At 34.4% G+C, this 22094-nt stretch overlaps 1 protein-coding gene across 1 annotated transcript in view; it reads right to left on the bottom strand.

Annotated features, from left to right (window-relative positions):
- The window catches only part of LOC126878468 (cubilin-like), a 447168-nt gene that overhangs the window by 229571 nt on the left and 195503 nt on the right, over positions 1 to 22094 (bottom strand). The window contains exons 23-25 of the mRNA XM_050641213.1: positions 14585 to 14738; positions 14298 to 14500; positions 6792 to 6972 (exon numbers count right to left, since the gene is read on the bottom strand). Coding sequence (XP_050497170.1) covers positions 6792 to 6972; positions 14298 to 14500; positions 14585 to 14738 — 538 coding nt within the window. The remainder of the gene's footprint in view (positions 1 to 6791; positions 6973 to 14297; positions 14501 to 14584; positions 14739 to 22094) is intronic.

The following is a 22094-nucleotide window of genomic DNA, read 5'->3' as shown; positions in this document are numbered from 1 at the left end:
TACTACAACCTAAAAATAATGTGAATTATACAGGATGCTCCAAAAAAGAGTGGTATATCAAAGTTATATTTTTTCTTATGGAATGCACTATATCTGATGACATTACTGAATTGACCTTAAAAAATAAGCTATACTTTTATAAGGGTTCCCTATACCTAAATACAGGGTGTTTTGATTTATTTCGATTTTAATGAAAATGTAAGGTTTTAGAAAAAAATAAATATCTACGAATCTAAAAATCAGTAACAAATTCCTTCTTGGATCTTAATAATAGACTATTTAGCATACTTAAACAGATGCTTGCTGCAACAAAATTTCTTACAGGGTGGTCATAATATGAGATTGTTCTATTAACAAATTCAAGCTGTAATAACTTACTTATTTTAAATGGAATACCCTGTATCTTACTAATTTATCGCGTATAAAATTTACTTTGCTTTCAATTCTTATTAGGGTTACCTATGCCTATCTCCCTTCATTTTTGAAATATTTAAAGATTTCCTAATTTGTAAGCTTTAAAAATTAGAATTAAGTACCTATGTCGTGGTTATGTACAACACATCACCAACACCGGCAATATACTTAAATATCTTAGTCAAGATACTTTCGTTAATACAATTCATATTTTTATCATTTAATCACACAGAGTGTTCTTATTTTAAATGACATACTCGATATTATATTCTTTATAATGGAAGATATTTAAAATCTCTTCAATTTCATGTAAACATTCTGAATACACATGTTATTCTGTAAATGTTAATCCCCATGTTATTCTGTAAATACCCATTTTTACATATTTTTGTACAATAGACTCGTTTTCGGCATAGTAGCCATTGCATTTAATTGTCTGTAATTGCGATTCAAAGATTCAAACAAAAAGTGGTGTTCTTAAATTTATTTAATAACCATTGGTTTAAGATATGGAAAATACTTATACGGAATGAAATATAATTTAAGTATCTTCCAGAATACGGCATCTAATATAGGGTATGCAGTTTAATATAAACATATTATTCAATGTCACATGTAGGCCAAAGTCAACTAAAATAATACAAAACTCTGTGTGATTACATGATAACAATGAAAATTTTATTATTGACAGTATCATGTCTAAGTATATTGCCGGTGTTGGTGATGTGTTGTATATAATATGTAACCACGACATATTTACTTAATTCTAATTTTTAAAGCTTGCAAATTAGGAAATCTTTAAATATTTAACAAATGAAGGTAGATAGGTATAGGAAACCCTAATAAGAATTGAAAGCTAAGTAAATTGTCTACGCGATAGGCTAGTAAGATACAGGGTGTTCTATTTAAAATAAGTAAGTTATTGCAGCTTGAATTTGTTAATAAAACAATTTAATATTTTGACCACCCTGTAAAAAGATAGGTGTATGAAACTCTAATACAAATTGAAAGATAAGCTATATTTTCTACGCGATAGACTAGTAAGATACAGGGTGTTCCATTTAAATTAAGTAAGTTATTACAGTTGTTCTGAAGCTATTTCCTTGTGGCATTTTTATAATTACGTATTTTTTATGGGAAATAAGCCACACTTTTACTAAAAAATGAATTTATTAACGTTTCGAAGCCCAAATCGGGTTTCGTTGTCAAAATACAAAATACTATAGTAAAGTTATTACAGCTTGAATTTGTTAATAGAACAATCTCATATTTTGACCACCCTGTAAGAAATTTTGTTGCAGTAAGCATCTGTTTAAGTATGCTAAATAGTCTATTATTAAGATCCAAGAAGGAATTTGTTACTGATTCTTAGATTCGTAGATATTTATTTTTTTCTAAAACCTTACATTTTCATAAAAATCGAAATAAATCAAAACACCCTGTATTTAGGTATAGGGAACTCTTATAAAAGTATAGCTTATTTTTTAAGGTCAATTCAGTAATGCCATCAGATATAGGGCATTCCATAAGAAAAAATATAACTTTGATATACCACTCTTTTTTGGAGCAGCCTGTATAATTCACATTATTTTTAGATTGTAGTATTAATGGCCCTGTATATTACTGTGAAGAAATTTTTTTAAAATATCAAGTAGTTTTCCGTACAGACACCGAGGCGAATAAGATGAACCACCCTGTATAATGCGAAACAAAAAAGTAAAAATACTCTGTTATGCAATATTTATAGCCCGAGATGAAGATAGTCTGCAAAGACTTGTCCACAGATTTAACATAAGAGCAAAGAAATATATGTCAATCTTACCTCAGAAAACTAAAACAATAATAATCAGCAAAGAACCAATCAGAATGTAAAATAGAAATTGATGGCGTCAGTATTAAACAAATAATGGAAAGAAATACCTGGAAATTACACTGTCCAGCTATGAAGACCTCGACAAAGAAGAAAGATCAAGTCCAAAAAGCTAATAAACTAGCAGGATGACTTAATACCACTATAAGGTGAAACCGACATATTAAAATTGAGATGAAGTCAAGAATAAGAGCCAGTGTAAACCAATAATGATGTATCAGAAACAAGACCCGGCACAGCCACAACACAAAGAATACTGGAAACGGTAGAGATGAGAGTACTGAGAAGAATTACAGGAAATAGGCCGAAAGAGGAGTGAAGACATTAGAAGAAAACGTAACGGACGGTGTATAAAAGAATGGACATAAAATAGAAAAAAGGATGAAATAACCACATGGGCAGAATGAGACCCGTGTGGTCAAAATAGTAAGAGAAATATCACCAATCGCCAGAAGAAGTATCTGCCGACCGCGTAAATATGGAGTGACAACCTTTCATAGAGCCATAGAGGTATTAATCCTATAATGAGCAAACAAAATTGCTTATACAGGGTGTTTCATTAATAATTGTCCATATAGTAACTGGGGAAACCTTAGTAGAAAATACGAAGATTTAACCTAAAACCCTTAAATAAAATGTGGTTTTTACTGAGTTACAAGGTGTTTTATCTAAAAATTATTTTTGCTCAGAATTTTAAAACTATTCGACGTATCCTTTTCATACTTGGCAGAAAGTGCGACTACTAGACACCCTACTAAATTATGATAAACAAACGTTTCTAGCTACTACCAGAGGCGTACGGCAGGGGATGATGAATGGTTGACCCTTCTCAAATTCTACGCCACTGGAGGAGTTACTATTTTAGTGCCATTTTTAGTTTCTCCAATACTTTCTACGTAGATAATATACTCTTCATTGGTAACGATAAAGTCATTAGTTTTCGAGATATTTGAAGTTAAATATGAAACGACACAGTTATTTTGATTAATTTATGATACGATTCATATTATGATTAAAATTTAAAAATTATTTGTACCCAGTACTTTAAAACTGTTTGACGTATCCTTATCATACTTGGCAGAAAGTGTAGGTACTATACACCCTACTAAATTAATATAAATTAACGTTTTTAGCTACTACCAGATGCGTACGACAGGGGATAGTAATATATCTGGTTGACCCTTCCCAAATTCTACGCCACTGACGAAATTGCTATTTTAGTGTAATTTTTTGATTTTGCAATACTTTTTATGTAAATATTATACTATTCATTCGTAACGATAAAATGATTAGTTTTCGAGATATTTGAAATTAAAAATGAAGCGACACAATACATTAATCAAAATAACCGTGTCGTTTCATTTTTAACTTCAAAGATTTCGAAAACTAATGACTTTATCGTTACGAATGAAGAGTATATTATTCTCATAGAAAGTATTGGTGAATCCAAACATTGAACTAAAATAGCAGTTTCGCCAGTGGCGTAGAATTTGAAAAGGGTCAACCATTCACTTTCCCACGCCGTACGCAGGCCCGCGTTTAGGTCAATTGACGCCCTAGGCAATTCTCTAGTAGCCGCCCTTCAAGCATGTACCATTTTTGCGAAAAAAAAATTGCAAGCAGATTTTTTTATTTAAGTAAGAATACATAAAAATTGTCATTCCAGTTTGATCACACCAGATTTCTTTCTTGATTTTTCTTTGGAAAAATCATCTATAATGTCGTCATAATTTATCGCCTTTGTTACGTCACTTTCTATGGATAAAATCGACAAATTGTTAAGACGTTCTTGCGTCATACTTGATCGGAAATTATTTTCATGACTATTTTAAATTCTTGACATTTTCGAAAGTGACCTTTCAGCGGACACGTTGGTTGGCAACTGGGAGGCACAAATAAATGCGCAAAGCAATATCAAAATTAGAGAAAATATCTTTCAACCCACTCTTCTTTAAATATTTAGATATGTCAATTATTGGTGATTGGTCATTTTGTTGTGGTATCCAAATGAACCTTTAAGTGAATGCATTCATGTATCTATTAGTGCAGTCAGTGAGGGTATTTGGCTCCGAATTCCATCCTACTGCATCAATTTACTTGATATTTTCACTGTAAGTAGAGAATAGCTCTAGAAACAAAGTCTACGCTATACCCTATGACGCTTTTAACTTAGGGGTGGTTCCCACCCCTTCTCGGGGGTGGACAGTTTTTTATCAAACTAACACCGGAAGTGGCCAGAGAACCTAATTCTAGGCAATAACTGTTTTATAAATTTTTTTGAAAACAATAATTTTTGAGTTATTCGTGGTTAAAAATTTGCCGTTTTCATTGAAAAATGACACTTTTCAGAGACTGTTTTTTTGGGAATACCATAAAAATTGTGCATCTAACGAAAAAAATTATATAAAACATTTGTACTTTATGAAAAATCAGAAAGATTAATTTTTTCATAAATCTTCTAGTTTTAATAAAAAAAAAGAGATGGTAGGTGAAAAAAATTTTGTTTTGGTGCATGCTAAAATGGGTGTATTCAACTGAAAATAACAGAGAAATTGTCGATTTTAGGGGTATAATGCTACCAATACCTTTTGTAGTGCTTGAAAAGACCTTTAAAACGAGAACTGTTAAATGTCGGTTACATTCAAACTAAGCGAGATATGGTGCAAAAAAAACTTATGACTAATGTATTTTAAGGAAAAATGAGAAGTATATTTAACCCCTCATCCACCAGAATTTAAATGCATCGTTTTTCTTCTAAAATACCTTCTACTATAATATTATTTCTATATTCAAAAAATTGGACGGGTTTAAAATGAATGGTTTTTGAAAAGAATAAGATCAAATTATAGAGCGCAATTTGAAATTATCTTAAAAATCTTCCTTTTTCTCCATGTAATTCGAAAGTGATAAGAGATACGTAAAAAATACCTTACAAAAATGTAGGTTTTTTTTTAGATAACAATTTTATTTTTCTTTCATTACTGTATCTCATTATCATTTTCGAGTTACATGGAGAAAAAGGAAGATTTAAAAAAAAATTAAAAATGCTCAGTAGTAATTGCACAAGAGCTCTAAAATTCTATATTAATTTTAGAGATCGAGTGCAATTTGTTGCACTTATTTCATGAATAAAACTGTTCAAAGCCAAAATTTTATTGTAATTTATTTATGTAAGGACAAATTAGTACAATTAAACACACAGTTGTTATAAATATTTTACGGTTGAAAATCATCACTTTTATAATTTTTAAAACATTTGTCATTAATGTCACTGAATGTATTTTTTATAGCAACGAAGGGCATCTGACGTAATATACCTGACGACGGGAAATTATCAGTTTAATTTAGATTTCTGTAGCTTTCTTTTGGTCAGAATCTCCTATGAATGAAATAATCTCTATAATTTGATCTTATTTTTTCAAAAACCATACATTTTAAACCCGTCCAACTTGTTGAACATAGAAATAACAATATAGTAAAAGGTATTGTAGAAGCAAAACGATGCATTTAAATCTGCTGGATGAGGGGTTAAAATATACATACTTCGCATTTTATCTTAAAATAAATTAGTCATCCTTTTTTATTGCACCATATCTCGCTTAGTTTGAATGTAATCGAAATTTAACAGTGCGGTCGTTTTAAAGGTCTTTTCAGGCAGTACTTACCTTACAAAAGATATTGATAGCATAATACCCTTAAAATCGATCATTTCTGTTATTAAGTTGAACACACCCATTTGAGCACGCACAAAAAAATTTCTTTTCACCTACCATATCTCTTTTTATGTTATCGCTAGAAGACTTATGAAGGAACGAATCTCTTTGGTTTTTCATAAGCTACAAAAATGTTTTATACAGTTTTTTTCGTTAGATGCATAATTTATAGGTATTCGTAAAAAACCGTCCGAAAAGGCGACATTTTTCGACGGCCCAATAATCCCTAAATTTACGACTTCTGTGCTTTTTGAATGAATAGTGTTACGAAAATGCAATTTGTTTTCTAGAAATGAATGCCCACTTATATTCCATTGATTGATGAACTATGTACGTATATGTACTTAAATGTTATTCGATTTTAATTTTTATATACAAATATATTTTGTACAGTATTTTTGCCGCCCTCTCATAATTTGCCTCCCTAGGCAACTGCCTATATTGCCTAATGGATAAAGCAGCCCTGGCCGTACGCCTCTGGTATTAGCCAGAGAACTTTGTTTAACATAATTTAGTAGTTTGTACAGTACCTATACTACCTGACAAGTATAAAAAGGATACGATAATTTTTAAATTTTTAGATAAAACACCCTGTAACTCAGTAAGAACCACATTTTATTTAAATGTTTTAGGTTAAATCTTCGTATTTTGTGCTAAGGTTTCTCCAGTTATTATATGGACAATTATTAATGAAACATCCTGTAAAGAGAAAGAAGAAGAAGAAAAGGAAGAACTTATAAAAATAATTCATGGATTTAAATCTACAAGTGATGGAGTAATATTAAAATACATACCAAATATTTCCCATTCTAGCCTAAATCCAGTTCCTAATAGTAACTTGTCACTAACGAATCTAACTTGCACATGATCTGAGTTAAGACTCAGGTGGCCAGGATTTTGGGATCCACAATATTTACCATAAGAGGTATAATCTGTCTTTTCTTCGAAATCATCATTCATTTCAGCGTAACTTATCTGTAAGAAAAATGTCAATAGCAAGTATATTTTGTACGAGGGCCATTCGTAAAGAAAAGTTCCCTACGCCGCTGAGAAAGAGTGCGACATGCTGGGAGAAATCTGGCAACACTGACTTACACATCAACTCTCCCTCTTTCTGACCCCAACACTTTAACCACGATACATTGCTCAGTGTCGGCCTAGTAGTCTTCCACATTCATGTAGTGATACGTTTTTAAATGCAAAATGGAGTTCACCTATTGATGTTCATCGCCAATTAATCGAAGTTTATGGGTAAAAGTGCATATCTGTTTGAAATGTTCGCAAATGAACTAGAGAATTCAGTGAAAATCGAACGGAAATCCACGATGAATATGAAGGCCTTCCGCCTCGATCGTCATCGTGAATTTCCGTTCGGTCATCACTGAATTCTCTACACCATTTGCAAACATGTTGAGCAGATATGCACTTTTACCCATAAACTTCGATTCATCATCATCAAATCCGTACGCGTCCACTACTGGACATAGGTCTACCTCAGCTCTTTCCATCTTTCTCTGTTTTGTGCGGCTTGCACCAGTTGCCGACAACACGCTTCAGATCGTCAGCCCATCTGGTTGGTGGTCGTCCTCTGCTCCGTAGTGCTTCTTCTCGTGGCCTCCACTCAATACGTTTTGTCCATAGGTTGTCTGACAAGCTGGCGACGTGTCCTGCCCAATTCCACTTGAGCGACGCGATTCTTTCGACGGCGTCCGTTGTTTTTGTTCTACGACGTATTTCTTCGTTTGGGATTCGGTCCCTCAGGGAGACACCCAACATCTGGCGCTCCATAGCCCTCTGAGTTACGCGAATCTTGTTCACTACTTTTTTTGTGAGTGTGAGTGTTAATGTTTCCGCTCCATAAGTAAGTACAGACAATACACACTGGTTAAAGATTTTCCTTTTCAGGTATATGGGTAAGTCCGATCTAAATACATAGCTCAGTTTACCAAACGCTGCCCAGGCCAATCCTATGCGACGTGGAAGCTCGCACGTCTGGTTATCTCTTCCCAACCGAATTGCATGTCCCAAGTACTTATAAGATGCAGGCTGCTCAATATCCATTCCAACAACAATATTACGATTTAGCACCAGATTAGTCGTTATTTGCGTCTTCTTGATGTTAATCTTTAGTCCGACCTTCAAGGAAGCGTGATATAACTTGTTCAACATTATTATTGCATCATCCATACGATCGGCTATAAGGACGATATAATCTGCGAATCACAAATGACTGAGCGTCTCTCCATTTAAGTTGATACCATATTCGTTCAGATCTGCCTTCTTAAAAGTGTGTTCTAAAAGGGTTGTGAATAGCTTTGGTGAGATGGTGTCTCCTTGCCGTACTCCTCGCTGTATACAGAATGCATTTGTTAGTGGATCAGATAGTCTTACGCTAGCCATTGCGTTGTGGTAGATATATTTTATCATGTTAGTGTAGCGATGGTTTATTCGGCATTCTGTAAGTGCTTTTAACATTTTCTGCTTGTTTATGGTATCGAATGCTTTCTCGTATTCCACGAATATCAGTGCCAATGGTTTGTTGTATTCCGCAGACTCCTCTATCAAGTTTTTTATTTCCAGTAAGTGGTCGTTAGTGCTATATCCGGATCTAAACCCAGCTTATTCTCTAGACTGATAGAAGTCTAACTTCGCCTCTAGTCTTTTTTTGATAATTTTTGTGAAAAGTTTAATCGTTCCATTGAGAAGGGGTTTTTCCTTGGTAAATGCATTCGGTGAAAAGTTTGGCCAAAACCTGGATAATTTTATTTCCACCCTGTTTGATTGCCTCGATCACTACTCCGTCATCTACAGGGATTTAATATTTTTCATTTCTGAAAATGTCTTTTTAACTTCGTATGGTGTTACTTCTGGCATTAATTCTGATCCCTGGTTTGTGATTTTGGGCAGGGGCTGATCTTGCCTTGCGTTGGTGCTCTCATACATTTCGCGATAAAACGATTCGACAACCTTAAGCATTTCGGCTCTATCCGTAGCAATGTTGTTGTCTTTGTTTCTTATTCTGTACATATTTTTATTGTCAATGAATGGTCAATGTTATTCGTATTTCGCCGCAAAACTTAATTTTTGTTTTCTTGAATTATTTGAGTTATTTCTCTTGTACCGGGTGTCCACTTATATTTTCCCCCATTTTAACTGCCTATATCGGGTCTAGGACGTTTCATCGCCGCCGTTTCGATGCCGCCAGTTCGATGCCGATGCCGGCCGATTCATCGCCAGTCAATTAATCACTATCTGATATATTTCCGAATTTTCGACAGTTACAATTATTAGTTATTTTTAGTATTAATTAGGAATTCTAGGAAATGCGAGATATGACGGCGATGAAATGGACTGGTGATGAACCGGCGGCATCGAAACGTCCCATTCCGCCTATATCTTCTAAACGGCTCAAGATAGAAATATGCGGTTTTCACTGAAATGTTTTATTTTAGTAAAAGTTTTGTATGAATGGATGGAATTTTTTATGTCGCTTTAAAATACGAAATAAAAAATGGCGAATTTTTGAAAAGAACTTTGTTGACTTTTTTTAATAGAACACCCTGTATATTCTTTTGTAAATTGAAAGAAAGGTCATTCACCTATCTAGCGATATAAAGTTTTTCAAAATCGGTTGTCAAATCACTGAGTAATTAATTTTTAAAATGAGAGGTGCAACGTGGATATCTCATACCTAAATAACATAACTAAGCAAGTTATGTGATTTCCACATTGCATCTCTCATTTTAAAAATTAATGGCTCAGTCATTTGAAAACCGATTTTAAAAAATTTTATATCGCAGGATAGATAAATGACTGTTTTTTCAAGTTTTTAGGTAAATGACCATTTTTTTATATTGCTTTTAAATAAAAAATGGCGGATTTTTGAAAAAAAAAAACGTTGCTACACCCAGTATATTTGTTTGTGACTTGAAAAAACGGTCATTTACCTATCCAGCGATATAAAATTTTTAAAATCGGTTACCAAATGACTGAGCAATTAATTTTTAAAAAGAGAGATGCAATGTGGAAATCACATAACATAGTATCATTTTGCTCAGTTATGTTATTTAGGTATGTGATATCCACGTTGCACCCCTCATTTTAAAAATTAATTACCCAGTGATTTGACAACCGATTTTGAAAAACTTTATATCGCTGGATAGGTGAATGACCTTTCTTTCAATTTACAAAAAAATATACTGGGTGTTCCATTAAAAAAAAGTCAACAAAGTTTTTTTCAAAAATCCGCCATTTTTTATTTCGTATTTGAAAGCGATATAAAAAATTCAATCCATTCAGACAAAACTTTTACTAAAATAAAACATTTCAGCGAAAACCGCATATTTCTATCTTGAACCGTTTAGAAGTTATAGGCAGTTAAAATGGGGGAAAATATAAGTGGACACCCGGTATTGTCTTCTCTTATGTCTTTTTGGATTGATCGGTGGATATCTTTATTTAATTTCTTCAGTTTTGTGTAGTTGTAGTCGTAATTGTCCGTCAGTTGTCTTCTTTTACTTATTAACTCTTTGGTATTTTGGCTTAATTTTTCTTTATGGGTTAAGACCGTCGGGCAAACTCTTTCGGTTTCTTTTAGTGCCTTCTTTATGAGATTATTTGCTAGTTCAATGTCTTCTATTTCGTTTTCTAAGTCTTGTATACGTCTGGTTAGTATATCTTCATAGAGGTCGTTGTTTTCTGGGGGAATCCATTTCTTCTTTCGTATATTGAAGATCATCTTCGTTCTGTCCAAGTTGACATTTAATTGTATCCTTGCTCGGATTAATCTGTGGTCTCTTCCTTTTGAAAATTTGTTAAGTACTTCAATATCTTTAATTATTTCTTTTCTGTTCGTTATAATAAAATCTATCTCATTGTTGACACTGCCATCTGGGCTTATCCATGTCCATTTACGCTGAGGCTTTTTATCGAAAAAAGAGTTCATCATGGATAAATTTTCCTGGTGTAAGAAGTTGAGCAGTCTTTTCCCCGTTCATTTGTTTCGCCGTACCCATACTTGCCCATTGCTATTTCTGAACCATCTTGTTTAAAGCTCATTTTCGTATTAAAGTCACCCATACTTATTGTGTAATATGCTGGTGTAGTATGTAACGCTATTTGTAGGTCATCATAAAATTTTTCAATTTCTTCATCCGAGTGGCTAGTCGTTGGAGCATATATTATTATCTGGATTATCTTAAGGTTGTATCTGGCATTTAGTTTGAAGATGGGGCACACAATCCTGTGACTTATACTGTTAATTTTAGTTATACTCTGGACGTGCTTTCTATGTATAATGAATCCTACTCCACCATTTGAAGTGACTTCTTCTCCTCTAAAATGAAATAAGTGTCCCGATTTAAGAGTAATTTGGGCTTCTCCTCTTCGTCTGATTTCACTGAGGCTGATGATGTCCCATTTTATTGTTTTCAGCTCTTCCTCCAGTTCCATCATCTTCTGGTCCGATATAAGAGTTCTAACATTGTATAAGGTGATATGCATTTGTCGTTCTTTGTGGTAGCCTGATTTTTCCTGAGATTCTTAGCAGCCTCTGCTCCAACCCATTTCTATCCGCTACCTTGGTTGGGGTATTGGAGCCGCCGGAGACTGAGGGCCGTTCAGTAGTTTCGTCTTTCATGGAAATTTGCCTTTGGGGTTTTCAGCCATTAAAACGCCATGCTTGGCTAGTGCGTGTTGGCAAGTTGGTTAGGATGTGGAGGGAGGAAAGGGTAAAGATGGGAATGGCAGGTGTGCTATTATTGAAGTAGATCTATTCCCTGCCAGGATCGCAGAGAAGTGTCTACCCGCTACCGCGATTATACTTCGATTAATTGGCGATTAATATCTTCTTCTTCTTCTTCTTTCTTGTATGTAGGCTTTAAAGCCCGTTTCTTCTTCCAATATTAGCCTCCTAAATTGTTTAAATTATCGCACCATCTTTTTCCTGGTCTGCCAATACGTCTTCGTCCGTTTGGTAACTTATCTCGTACTATCCTATCCTCTGCAATTCTACTAATGTGTTAGTTCCACTCCTGTTTCCGTTTTGTCGCCCATCCATTTATGTCTTCTACATTGCATGCTCTTCTTATATTTTCGCTTCTCTCCCTATCCAACAGACTTTTCCTTGATATTCGTCGAAGTATTTTTATCTCTGTTGTTTCTAGTAGTCGTCTCGTTTTAGATGTGTCCGGTCTTGTCTCGGCCGTGTATGCCAATATAGATCTAATTGCTGCTTTATAGATTCTTGCTTTTGTGTCTTGTCTTAGATGTTTGTTCTTCCAGATTGTGTCATTAAAAGATCCCGCCCCTTTACTTGCTCTTAAGCTTTGTTGCCGTACTTTTTCTTCAACGTCTCCGTAACTAGTTATATCTATTCCCAAATATCTAAACCTTGCTTCCTGCTTTATTGTTTTCCCATCAATATCGATTTTACATCGTAGTGAGTATTTAGATGTTGTCATACATTTGGTTTTTTCTGCTGATATTATCATGTTGTATTACTTGGCTGTTGTATTGAATATATGTGTTAATCTTTGGAGATCGTCTTTTGTCTCGGCGATTAATGCGGCGCCGTCTGCATAACATAACATTTGGATTTCTTTGTTCCCCATTCTGTAACCATGTTCTTTAGGTACTGCTTGTATTATTTCGTCCAATATTATATTAAAGAGTAGTGGGCTTAACGAGTCACCTTGTCCGACTCAGCTTTGTACTGGTATAAACTGTGTTAGTATTCAATTTATCTTTGCCTATATTCGATTATGGAAGTACATAGATTTTTCAGTCTTTACATACATAAGTACATATATGTTTTCAATGTTTCTTCTATACACTAGGTGTAACACATCTTCGACTTGGATGCAATCGAAAGCCTTTGTCAGGTCCAACGGCGGATCCAGCAACCTTGCAAGGAGGGGGCAATGAAATAAAAATTTTCTCGTCACTCGCGGACGCAGAATTCTTTTTCGGTATGGGCTGTTACTTTATTTTTCTTCATGTACCATGTCCTGTCAGAACGTTCATTACTATCATAGCTACCTTAATTTTATTCACTGCCACCCTAAATCAACCACGAAGTGCTTTTTCGTCCTGGACTGCGTTTGCCTTCTATTTTCACTTTCATAATATTTTGTAGCAACCTATATTTGAAACTTCTCATTATATGTCCAAAATACTTCACTTTTCTCTTCTTGATGCCTTCTATAATCTCAGTAGCCTTGCTGAGACGTTCTAGTATTGTGGAGTTTCGAATCTTCTTCACCCAAGATACTTTTAAAATTCTTCTATAGAACCACATTTCGAAAGCCTCAAGGCGATTTAGGTAAGTAGATCGATTTTATTTACAGTCCAAGACTCGACACCATACAGTAAGACCGAGAACACGTACTTTGGAGAAGGAATTCTGTTTTATGTTTGATTCCGTTATTCAGTTGTCAACAGGACACAAAACTCACTATTTATTTTCAATAGTAATTATCTCTTTCTTAAAAAAAGGCGACACCAGGCGAAGTCTCAAGAAGGGGGCAATTGACCTCATTGACCCCCCCTTGGATCCGCGCCTGGTCAGGTCTATAAACCATAGAAATGCTGGTTTATTGTACTCGATGGACTTTTCTGTGATTTGTCGTAGTACAAATACGGTGTTTACGCAGGATCTTCCAGATCTGAATCCTTGTTGTTCTTCTGATAAAGTTGTTAATTTATTGATTTTGTTGGTTAGGACTTTTCTGGAAGCTTAAGTGCGGTGTTCAGTAGATTTATACCTCTATAATTGTTGGGGTCTTCTGTGTCTTCTTTCTTGAACATTGGTATCATTATGCTGTTTTTCCATGCTTCTGGTATCTTGCAGTGCAAAATTACTTTTTGTATAAGTTTTGTTATCTCTAGGGTTATATTTACTTTCTTCTCCGTGTTTTAGAAGCTCGTTGGTTATTTCATATAGTCCTGGTGACTTTCTATTTTTGAGTGAATTTAAGGCTATCTCTACTTCCTGAAAACTGATTTCCATTTCGTGTGTTAATTCAGGTACGTTGCGATTAATGTCAATAGGTGAAATTGATTTTGTATTTAAAAAACCTACCAGAGCATGAATTTAACATTGGCCGGGACCTCCATTTTCGAAGGCTGCCAGGCCGATACTGAGCAATGCAGCTTGCAGAAAGTGGTGGGGTGAGAGAGAGGGAGAGTTGATTTTTAAGTCAGTGTTGCCAGATTTCTCCCAGCACATCGCAATCTTTCACAACGGCATAGGGAACGTTTTTTTACGAATCACCCTCGTACTTTAAATTGTTATTACCAACCTCAACAAAGTCGTATAGACAACTACTATTTGCACTAGGATTCGAGAGAGACCTTTCAAGTTCAAAGTGAGAAAACGTGATATTGATTTTGTTTTTATCGGAAACTTGAATTTCCCATAAACAGTCTTGATCTTGGGGAAAGTTGTTGGGGAAGTTGGGGCTTTCGATGATTCCCCTAAATCCTTTAACAGTATTGTGGCACACTAAAAAATTAAATATATATAAAGTATCACATATCGTTTTGGTTTCTGGAAATAGTAGGAAAGAAAGTTATTTTTAAATGTCACCTGTTGTATAGTGAAGCTGAAATCCTCTTCCCTGAAAAGCTACATCTGATCTAAATTTAACTAACATCTGGTTGCTTGATGATTTGATTGGTTCAGGAGCTTCATAACAAAATTTGCCAAGGGAGGGTGTATTCAATGTCAGTCCATCAAATAACTAAAAAAACAATTAAACATTATAAAAAACTCCAAATGGATAGTCAAATTCAGAGAACAGATTGATATTAATATTTTTTAAGCAGTGGCGTCCTTAAAATACATAGTACATTAATTGAAAAAAATTGGAACGCCACTGATATGACAGCATGGTTATTGAAATGTTTGGAACAAAAAAACTTGAATGAACCCTAAACAAATCTTTATTTGACTACATATCAAATAGAACTGGTTAATTATTTTACCTGTAAACTAACTAAAATATAATGCGATAATTAGCAATACATGAGCGTCGCGAGTGGGGTTTATAATTACACGGCCAATACATTACAGTTATCTTATAAGATCTTTCTTCTTATTGTGCCGTCTTTTAACGAGGGATAGCGATCACTTCTAAACGCTTCCTTATTTTTTGCAACGTGAAATATCTGTTCAACTCTGAGGTTAGTCTAATCTCTGAAATTCTTCAGTCAAGATTTCTTCTTTCTTCCTAAGCCTTTTCTTCCCTCCACTCTACCTTGCATGATGACGTGTAGCAGAGAGTATTTATCGTTTCGAAGTATGATTATATTCTCTGCCATGATTGCGGTATCGTCTGCAAATCTTATGTTATTAATGATGCTTCCTCCAATCCTTATACTTTCGGTTCTTTCCCATAATGCAGTGATACTCAACCTGCGGCCCTCTTGCGTTTTTTATGTGGCCCGAAGGCTAACTTAAGAGCTCTGTAAACGATCAAATTATTTTGAACTTGAGTAAGATAGTTGATGGTGACTTTTACCATTTATTTACGACATACCAGGAAAACTTGACGAACTTAATCGTCGCGTCGTTTACAAATTAAAAGGTAAACATAAAATTATTTCGCAGTTAGAGAATAAATAATTTGCTTTCGAGGACAAGCTAAAGGTGTAGGTACATCGAGGAAATTAATATAAAAAATCTGTATAACTTTTCGACATTGATAAAAGATCAAGATGGAATTGATGTATCTCCAGAAAACTTTGCTACTATTTCTAATTACTTAGTTTTCTTGAGCGATGAATTTCAGGAAAAATTGAATGATTTTCGAAAAATTAGGAAATATCTTCTATTAGTGGAAAATCCCTGACACTTAGAAGTAGCCGCTACTACACAATTTGCGGCATTGGGATTTAATAGCGCAAAGTTGTCAGATGAACTAATTGATTTTCAAGATGATACACATCTGGAGGCAATTTTTAAAGAAAAAAGAGATGCAAATCAATATTGAGAATTCTGGAAATTAACACCGAATAACTGTAGGGGCCGGTTGTTCAAACGCTAATCAAAAATGGAATCAACTGATCATTATCAAATATTTAATTACTGTCACCAACTGTCAATGTCAACTTTGTTTGGGTTGCTGAAAACATAATTGATTACAATTATGAGATTTATTAATCAATTATGTTAATAATTGTTATGTTAATTACTAATTAATAATTAATTAATCAATCAATTATGTTAATTATCATAATGATAATTAACATAATTGATTACAATCATCTAATTGACGTTGGAATGAGGGGTGTTTTTATTTGATGGTTGTTAAGGGTACTTAATTATAAACAACTTCTTGATTAGCGTTTGAACAACCGGGCCTTAAACTCTCAAAAGTTGCGCTTACTTGCTCTTCACGTTGTTTGCTTGATCATGCCTGTGCGAATCTTCGTATTCAAAAATGAAATATGCAAAAAATGTTTAAATTGGTGACCTTTCAAATGAGCTTTTTTCACGAACTTTATTCTTATTTAAAAAATCGTCGATTACGTCATCACACTCAGATGGATGACGTCACTAGTATAACATATGTCAAAAAATCATAATTTAAAAATAAAAATCGACCTTTTTCAGGATTTTTCCTTATAGTCGCCAATTTACGAAATAACGAATTTATTCCTTTCATTTGTATCATACTGTATATTACTTCACCTATATTGCGGCCCGCAAGTTGTGGCCATAGCTACTATGTGGCCCAGGGAAAAAAAAGGTTGAGTATCGCTGCCATAATGCCTCCTAAAGTTATAGTTGGGAGTACACATTAAATAATTATGGCTACAGCACGCGTCCCTGTCTGACTCCTCTGAATTTCTACTTGGCTTGTCTCACTATCTCCACCCGTACGACCGCTGTTTGATTGTAGTATAGATTATTGAATAAATTAATATCAAGGTGTATGTGTTTCGATGCCTGTAGCGCTTTTTGGAAATCTCTATAACATATTTTTTTTTTTTTTTTTTATTTGCTAAGTGCTACAATCTGGTCTTTGACCAATGAGTAACTTTTTATCTATCCTATCTTACTAACTACTTAATATCTAAGAGTCACCCTTTGATGTCTTCTTAGTTGTCTTTATTATTACTGGCGCACTTTTTGATTGCGCACTATCACACAAAGCTCTGCTTTTCACTTTATCACGCACTACACCAACACGTTGCTTGCACACTAGTCGCGCAATGCTCCGCTATTAGCTTTGTCGCACACTACACCAACTCGTGAGGTTTGGTCCTCTTCAGTCTTCTTTTCTGGTTTGAGTTGTCCAGGAGCTGGATGGCCTCAATATTTTCGTGGAGAAGAAGTCTTTTTTCATGACTTTCTGCGTGTTTTCGGATTTCTTTGTCGACGGGCTCCATTCGTAGATCCTTGTGGATATCGTCATTACGGATGTACCAGGGTGCGTTAACTATGCCCCTTAATACTTTGTTTTGAATTATTTTCAAGTTTGTCTTTTTTGTACATCCCCACAGTTGGATACCATACGTCCATACTGGTTTTATAACTTGTTTGTAGATTAGCATCTTGTTATACGTTGACAACCCTGAGTATCTTCCCAGTAGCCAGTACAATTTTTTATATTTAATATTTAATTCTTCCTTCTTTTTCTTTACATGGGCTTTCCAGCGAAGCTTCGTGTCTAGGGTTAAGCCCAGGTATTTGGCTGTGTTGGCATACGGAATGTCTTGTCCATTAATTTTTATTGGTGCGTACAGAATTTTTTTATTAGTGAAATCGACATGTACTGATTTGCTTTCATTCAATGTAATCTTCCACGTCTTAGTCCATTTTTGGAATTTGCTTATCGCATTTTGTAGTTTATTGGCTGTTTCTACGTTATCTTTACCTACTGCTAATATGGCGGTGTCGTCGGCAAAGGTAGCTAAACAGTAGTTATCGAATTCTGGTAGATCACATGTATAAAGGAGATATAGGACCGGGCCCAATACGCTACCCTGGGGGACTCCGGCTTTTATTTCTTTAAGTTCAGAATAAGCATCATCTTGCTTGATTCTGAAATATCTATCAGTTAAGTACGATTTAATTATGTCTGTGTATGATTTTGGAAGAATAGTCTCTAATTTATGAAATAGTCCTTCATGCCAAACTCTGTCAAATGCCTGGGCAACATCTAAGAATAAAGCTGAACAAACTTTTCTTTCCTCTAGTGCATTTTCTATAATATCGGTGACTCTGTGGAGTTGGTCTATAGTTGAGTGTTTTTGCCTAAAACCAAACTGGTGATTTGGAATTAATTTTTTGTTTACTATAATTGGTTGCAATCTTCTGAGGAGAAGTTTTTCAAATAATTTAGACATTGTGGGTAGCAGTGATATTGGTCTATAGGAAGAGGTTATATGTGGTGGTTTGCCTGGTTTTGGTATCATTACTATTTCCGCCACTTTCCACAATGAAGGAATATATTTTAATCTGATCGCAGCATTAATTAAATAGGTCAACTTGACAATTGCTTTTCTTGGGAGCTGTTTTAATATTTGTCCTGTTATTAAATCAAAGCCAGGAGCTTTTTTCGGGTTTAAATTATACTTGATTTCTTTTATTACTTCTTCTACAGTTACTGGCATTATGTTCTCTTCTTCTTGCAAATGGTTGCTCTGTAATGCTTCTTCTTCTTGTTGTTGTTGATGCGGTTGAAATATTTTTTCTAGATGTGTAGCAAAGCATTCTGCTTTGTGTTCGCTGCTTCTAGCCCAAGTGCCGTCTTCTTTTTTTATGGGTGGTATTTGCATCATTGGTCTTTTTAATCCATTGGTTGCCTTCCATAGTGAGTATTCTGTGGATCTTTCATTCGTTAGGTTGTTTAAGTATGTCCTAATGGATTCTTCTTTAAATTCTTTTATCTCTCTTTTTAGTTGTTGGGTGAGATTATTTACAATTGTTTTATCTTGAGGAGCTCTACTTTGGAACCATTTTCGTCTTGCTTTCCGTTTTTCGTATACCAGCGTTCTAATTTCTGCCGGGTAGTTGCATCCTTTTAGGCGTCTTTTGATGTCTGGAGTACATTCCCAAGATATTCTTTGGATGTCTTTATTGAATTGGTCAACTTCTTTTTCAATGTCTTTTACGGTTCTAAGAGAAACGTTTAAATTAATTGTTTCTTCTAGCATTTGTCTGAAGCTTATCCAGTCGGTGTACTTATTAGTTAGCGAAGGGTTATTTTCTTTATATATTATGTTTTCGCTTAGTGTTAGTGTTATTGCTGTATGGTCAGAACATAACTTATGACATTCATCTATTTTCAGGTAGTTTTGCGATATATTTTTGGTTATGAAAAAATCAATTAGGTCAGGTATCTTGTTGGGGTCAGTAGGCCAATAAGTTGGCTTCCCTGTTGACAAGGTTATGGCTCCGTATTCATTCACAGCTTTTAAAAGTTCTCTGCCTTTTGTTGTGGTTAACCTTGAGCCCCAGTGGGTATTTTTAGCATTATAATCGCCTCCTACTATAAATCTATTTCCCAGCTCGGTAAAGAGGTCAGTATATTCCTCCTTACTTATTGCATGTTTCGGAGGACTATAGATTGCTGCCACTATCAGTGGGTATCTAAGAGTTCTAAGTGTTACTGCAGTTAACTGCACTTTTTCTGTTACGTAGTTGGCTTCTTCGTAATGTTGTAAATTTTCTTTAATTATCACTGCACTTCCTCCTTTTGCATTATTATCAGGATGAATCGCATGATAGACTCTATAACCGTGAAATTTGATAAATGAGTGTTTAGTAAAATGTGTCTCTGAGATGAGGCATACATCTATATTTTCTGTCTGTAGAACTAATTGAAGCTCCTGCTGGTGGTTCAGGAGTCCGTTTGCGTTTCACACTAGTACCTTAATTGAATTAATATTGTTTCGATTTAGGTATAGCTCCTTTGGCACTATATTCTAATCTTTTTAGCCTCTCATCCAGTGTTGTTATGATTTGTTCTTGATTTTCTAGCTTCGCTAATATGAGTTGCAGACTTTGTTCGATATTCTATAACATATGAATACGTTTTTATTATATTCCCTGCATTTTTGTAATAGTACCGTCATTGCGCACAATGTCTCTCTTGTTCCCATTCCACCTCTAAGTCCAAACTGTGTGTTGTGTAATTGTTTTTCACATTTTTTATATTTACGCTGTTGAATAACTTTAAGTAGTATCTATATTGAAAAGCCGTATTCGTGCTACATGCCCTGAACTTACCCAGATGGAGAACGCCTGCGCATTACAAAATTGGACGTTCAATAAGGTCAAATTTTTCCCTCTGAGCACCTAATGCGCAGGCGTCCCTCTGGGTAAGGTCAGGATGCGTTCGGGGCATGTTACGCGAATACAGCTAAAGTGTGGCTGTAAGATCGCTTATCTTAAAATTATTCTAAACTGTATAATGCAAATAACTATACAGGGTGTCCAGAAACTTTACCGACAAACGAAGACAGAAGTTTCCTCATATAATTTTAAGACATTTTAACCCAATTCATCTAGTCCGAAAATGCTTCCTACGGGCCGGTTTTTCAGTGCTGCTTTAACCTATTTATTTTTCGGTCACCGAAATATTTATGGTTAATCAGTTTTTCAGTACTAGGTTAGAGATTAAACCCGTTTAGGTTAACCAAGATTTTAACCGATACTAGTTAGATGGTTTAACTCCGAATTTTGTGGTTACGCTTGCGCATGGGTGCAGTGAATGCATCAGAGCCGAATGTTTATTTTGAAGAGAATAGTTAGGTTATGCCATTTTGTTTTTATCGCGGGAAGTATTCTTCCTCGTTATTATTATAAGGAAATTATATTATATTATTATCGAACTTATAAATTATTTTCGTTATTATAATAGGAAGGAATTATAAGGAAATATATTTTTGTAACTGTAACAGGTACAAATGTTTACACATACTGTAACAGGATTTAATGCATGATTCCTAGTAATATTTTTAAAAGATAATTATCAATTTGTTTATACAGCAAAATAATTATTTACGAAACAGTTGGACTTCTTATTTCCTTGCTAATAAGTTCCAATAGCGATAACACCGTGATCTTTGACAAACGAAATCGCCAAAAGATGTCTAAATCGTCCCAGTAATTGTAATGGCCTCTTTTGTTATGAAACCGAGGTAGATGTTATGAACAATGAACTAAATAAAGACTCCGAACTTGATATTGCAATAAACATTTTTTTAATTTGGTTATGAAATTGTCTTTATTTATTTTTCTGCCAAATTGATGATTATTTCTCGAATTGCACATGCGCAAGCACAAAAAATAACTGCAGCCAACAGAAGAAAAAAAGTGGTTAGATAACCGAGATTATGTTAACTTGGTTTAAAGCACTGAAAAACGCTAGGAGAGTTATATTGGTTAAAATTTAAACTAGGTTAGCTAACCAAAATTTTAACCTCTCACTGAAAAACCTGGCCCAAGGGAGCTAGAGCTCTTTGAAGATGGCGTTTTGTAATTAATTTTTCTTAAATACCTCCAGAACGCTTTTATTTAGAGAAACAAAAATTGGTACTCATATTTATCTTCCAGAGATCAATCGATTTTATCCATTGTAAATTTCTAATAACGGTCATAGGCGTCCCTTTTGGACAGGGCAACGGTTATTTTATCGCATAACTTTTTTGTTTTTAACTTTTAAGCATTTTTGATACTGGATTAGTATATTATGAGATATTCTAGTACTAAAAGGTACTCTTACTTTAAGTCAATAGGACACACCGTTTTCTAGGAAAATCGATTTGAAAATTATTCGTTTTTTGAATTTGAAAAAAATTGAAAAAAATTTTCAAAAAAAACGGTGTATTTTACCAACTTATAGCAAGAGTAACTTGTAGTACTAGAATACCTCACAATTTAATAATCTAAAGTCAAAAATTCTTAAAAATTAAATACAAAAAAGGTATGCGATAAAATAACCTTTGACCTACCCAAAACGGACGCATATGACCGGTACTATATAGAAATTCGCAATTAAATCGATTCGTCTCTGGAATATAAATAACCGTACCAGTTTTTGTTTTTCTAAATGGTTTTTTTAATTTTTTTTGGAAATTCAAAA

Source organism: Diabrotica virgifera, chromosome 10 (assembly GCF_917563875.1).
Source record: "Diabrotica virgifera virgifera chromosome 10, PGI_DIABVI_V3a".
Classification (NCBI taxonomy): domain Eukaryota; kingdom Metazoa; phylum Arthropoda; class Insecta; order Coleoptera; family Chrysomelidae; genus Diabrotica; species Diabrotica virgifera.
This window is presented reverse-complemented; position numbering and strand designations above follow the sequence as displayed.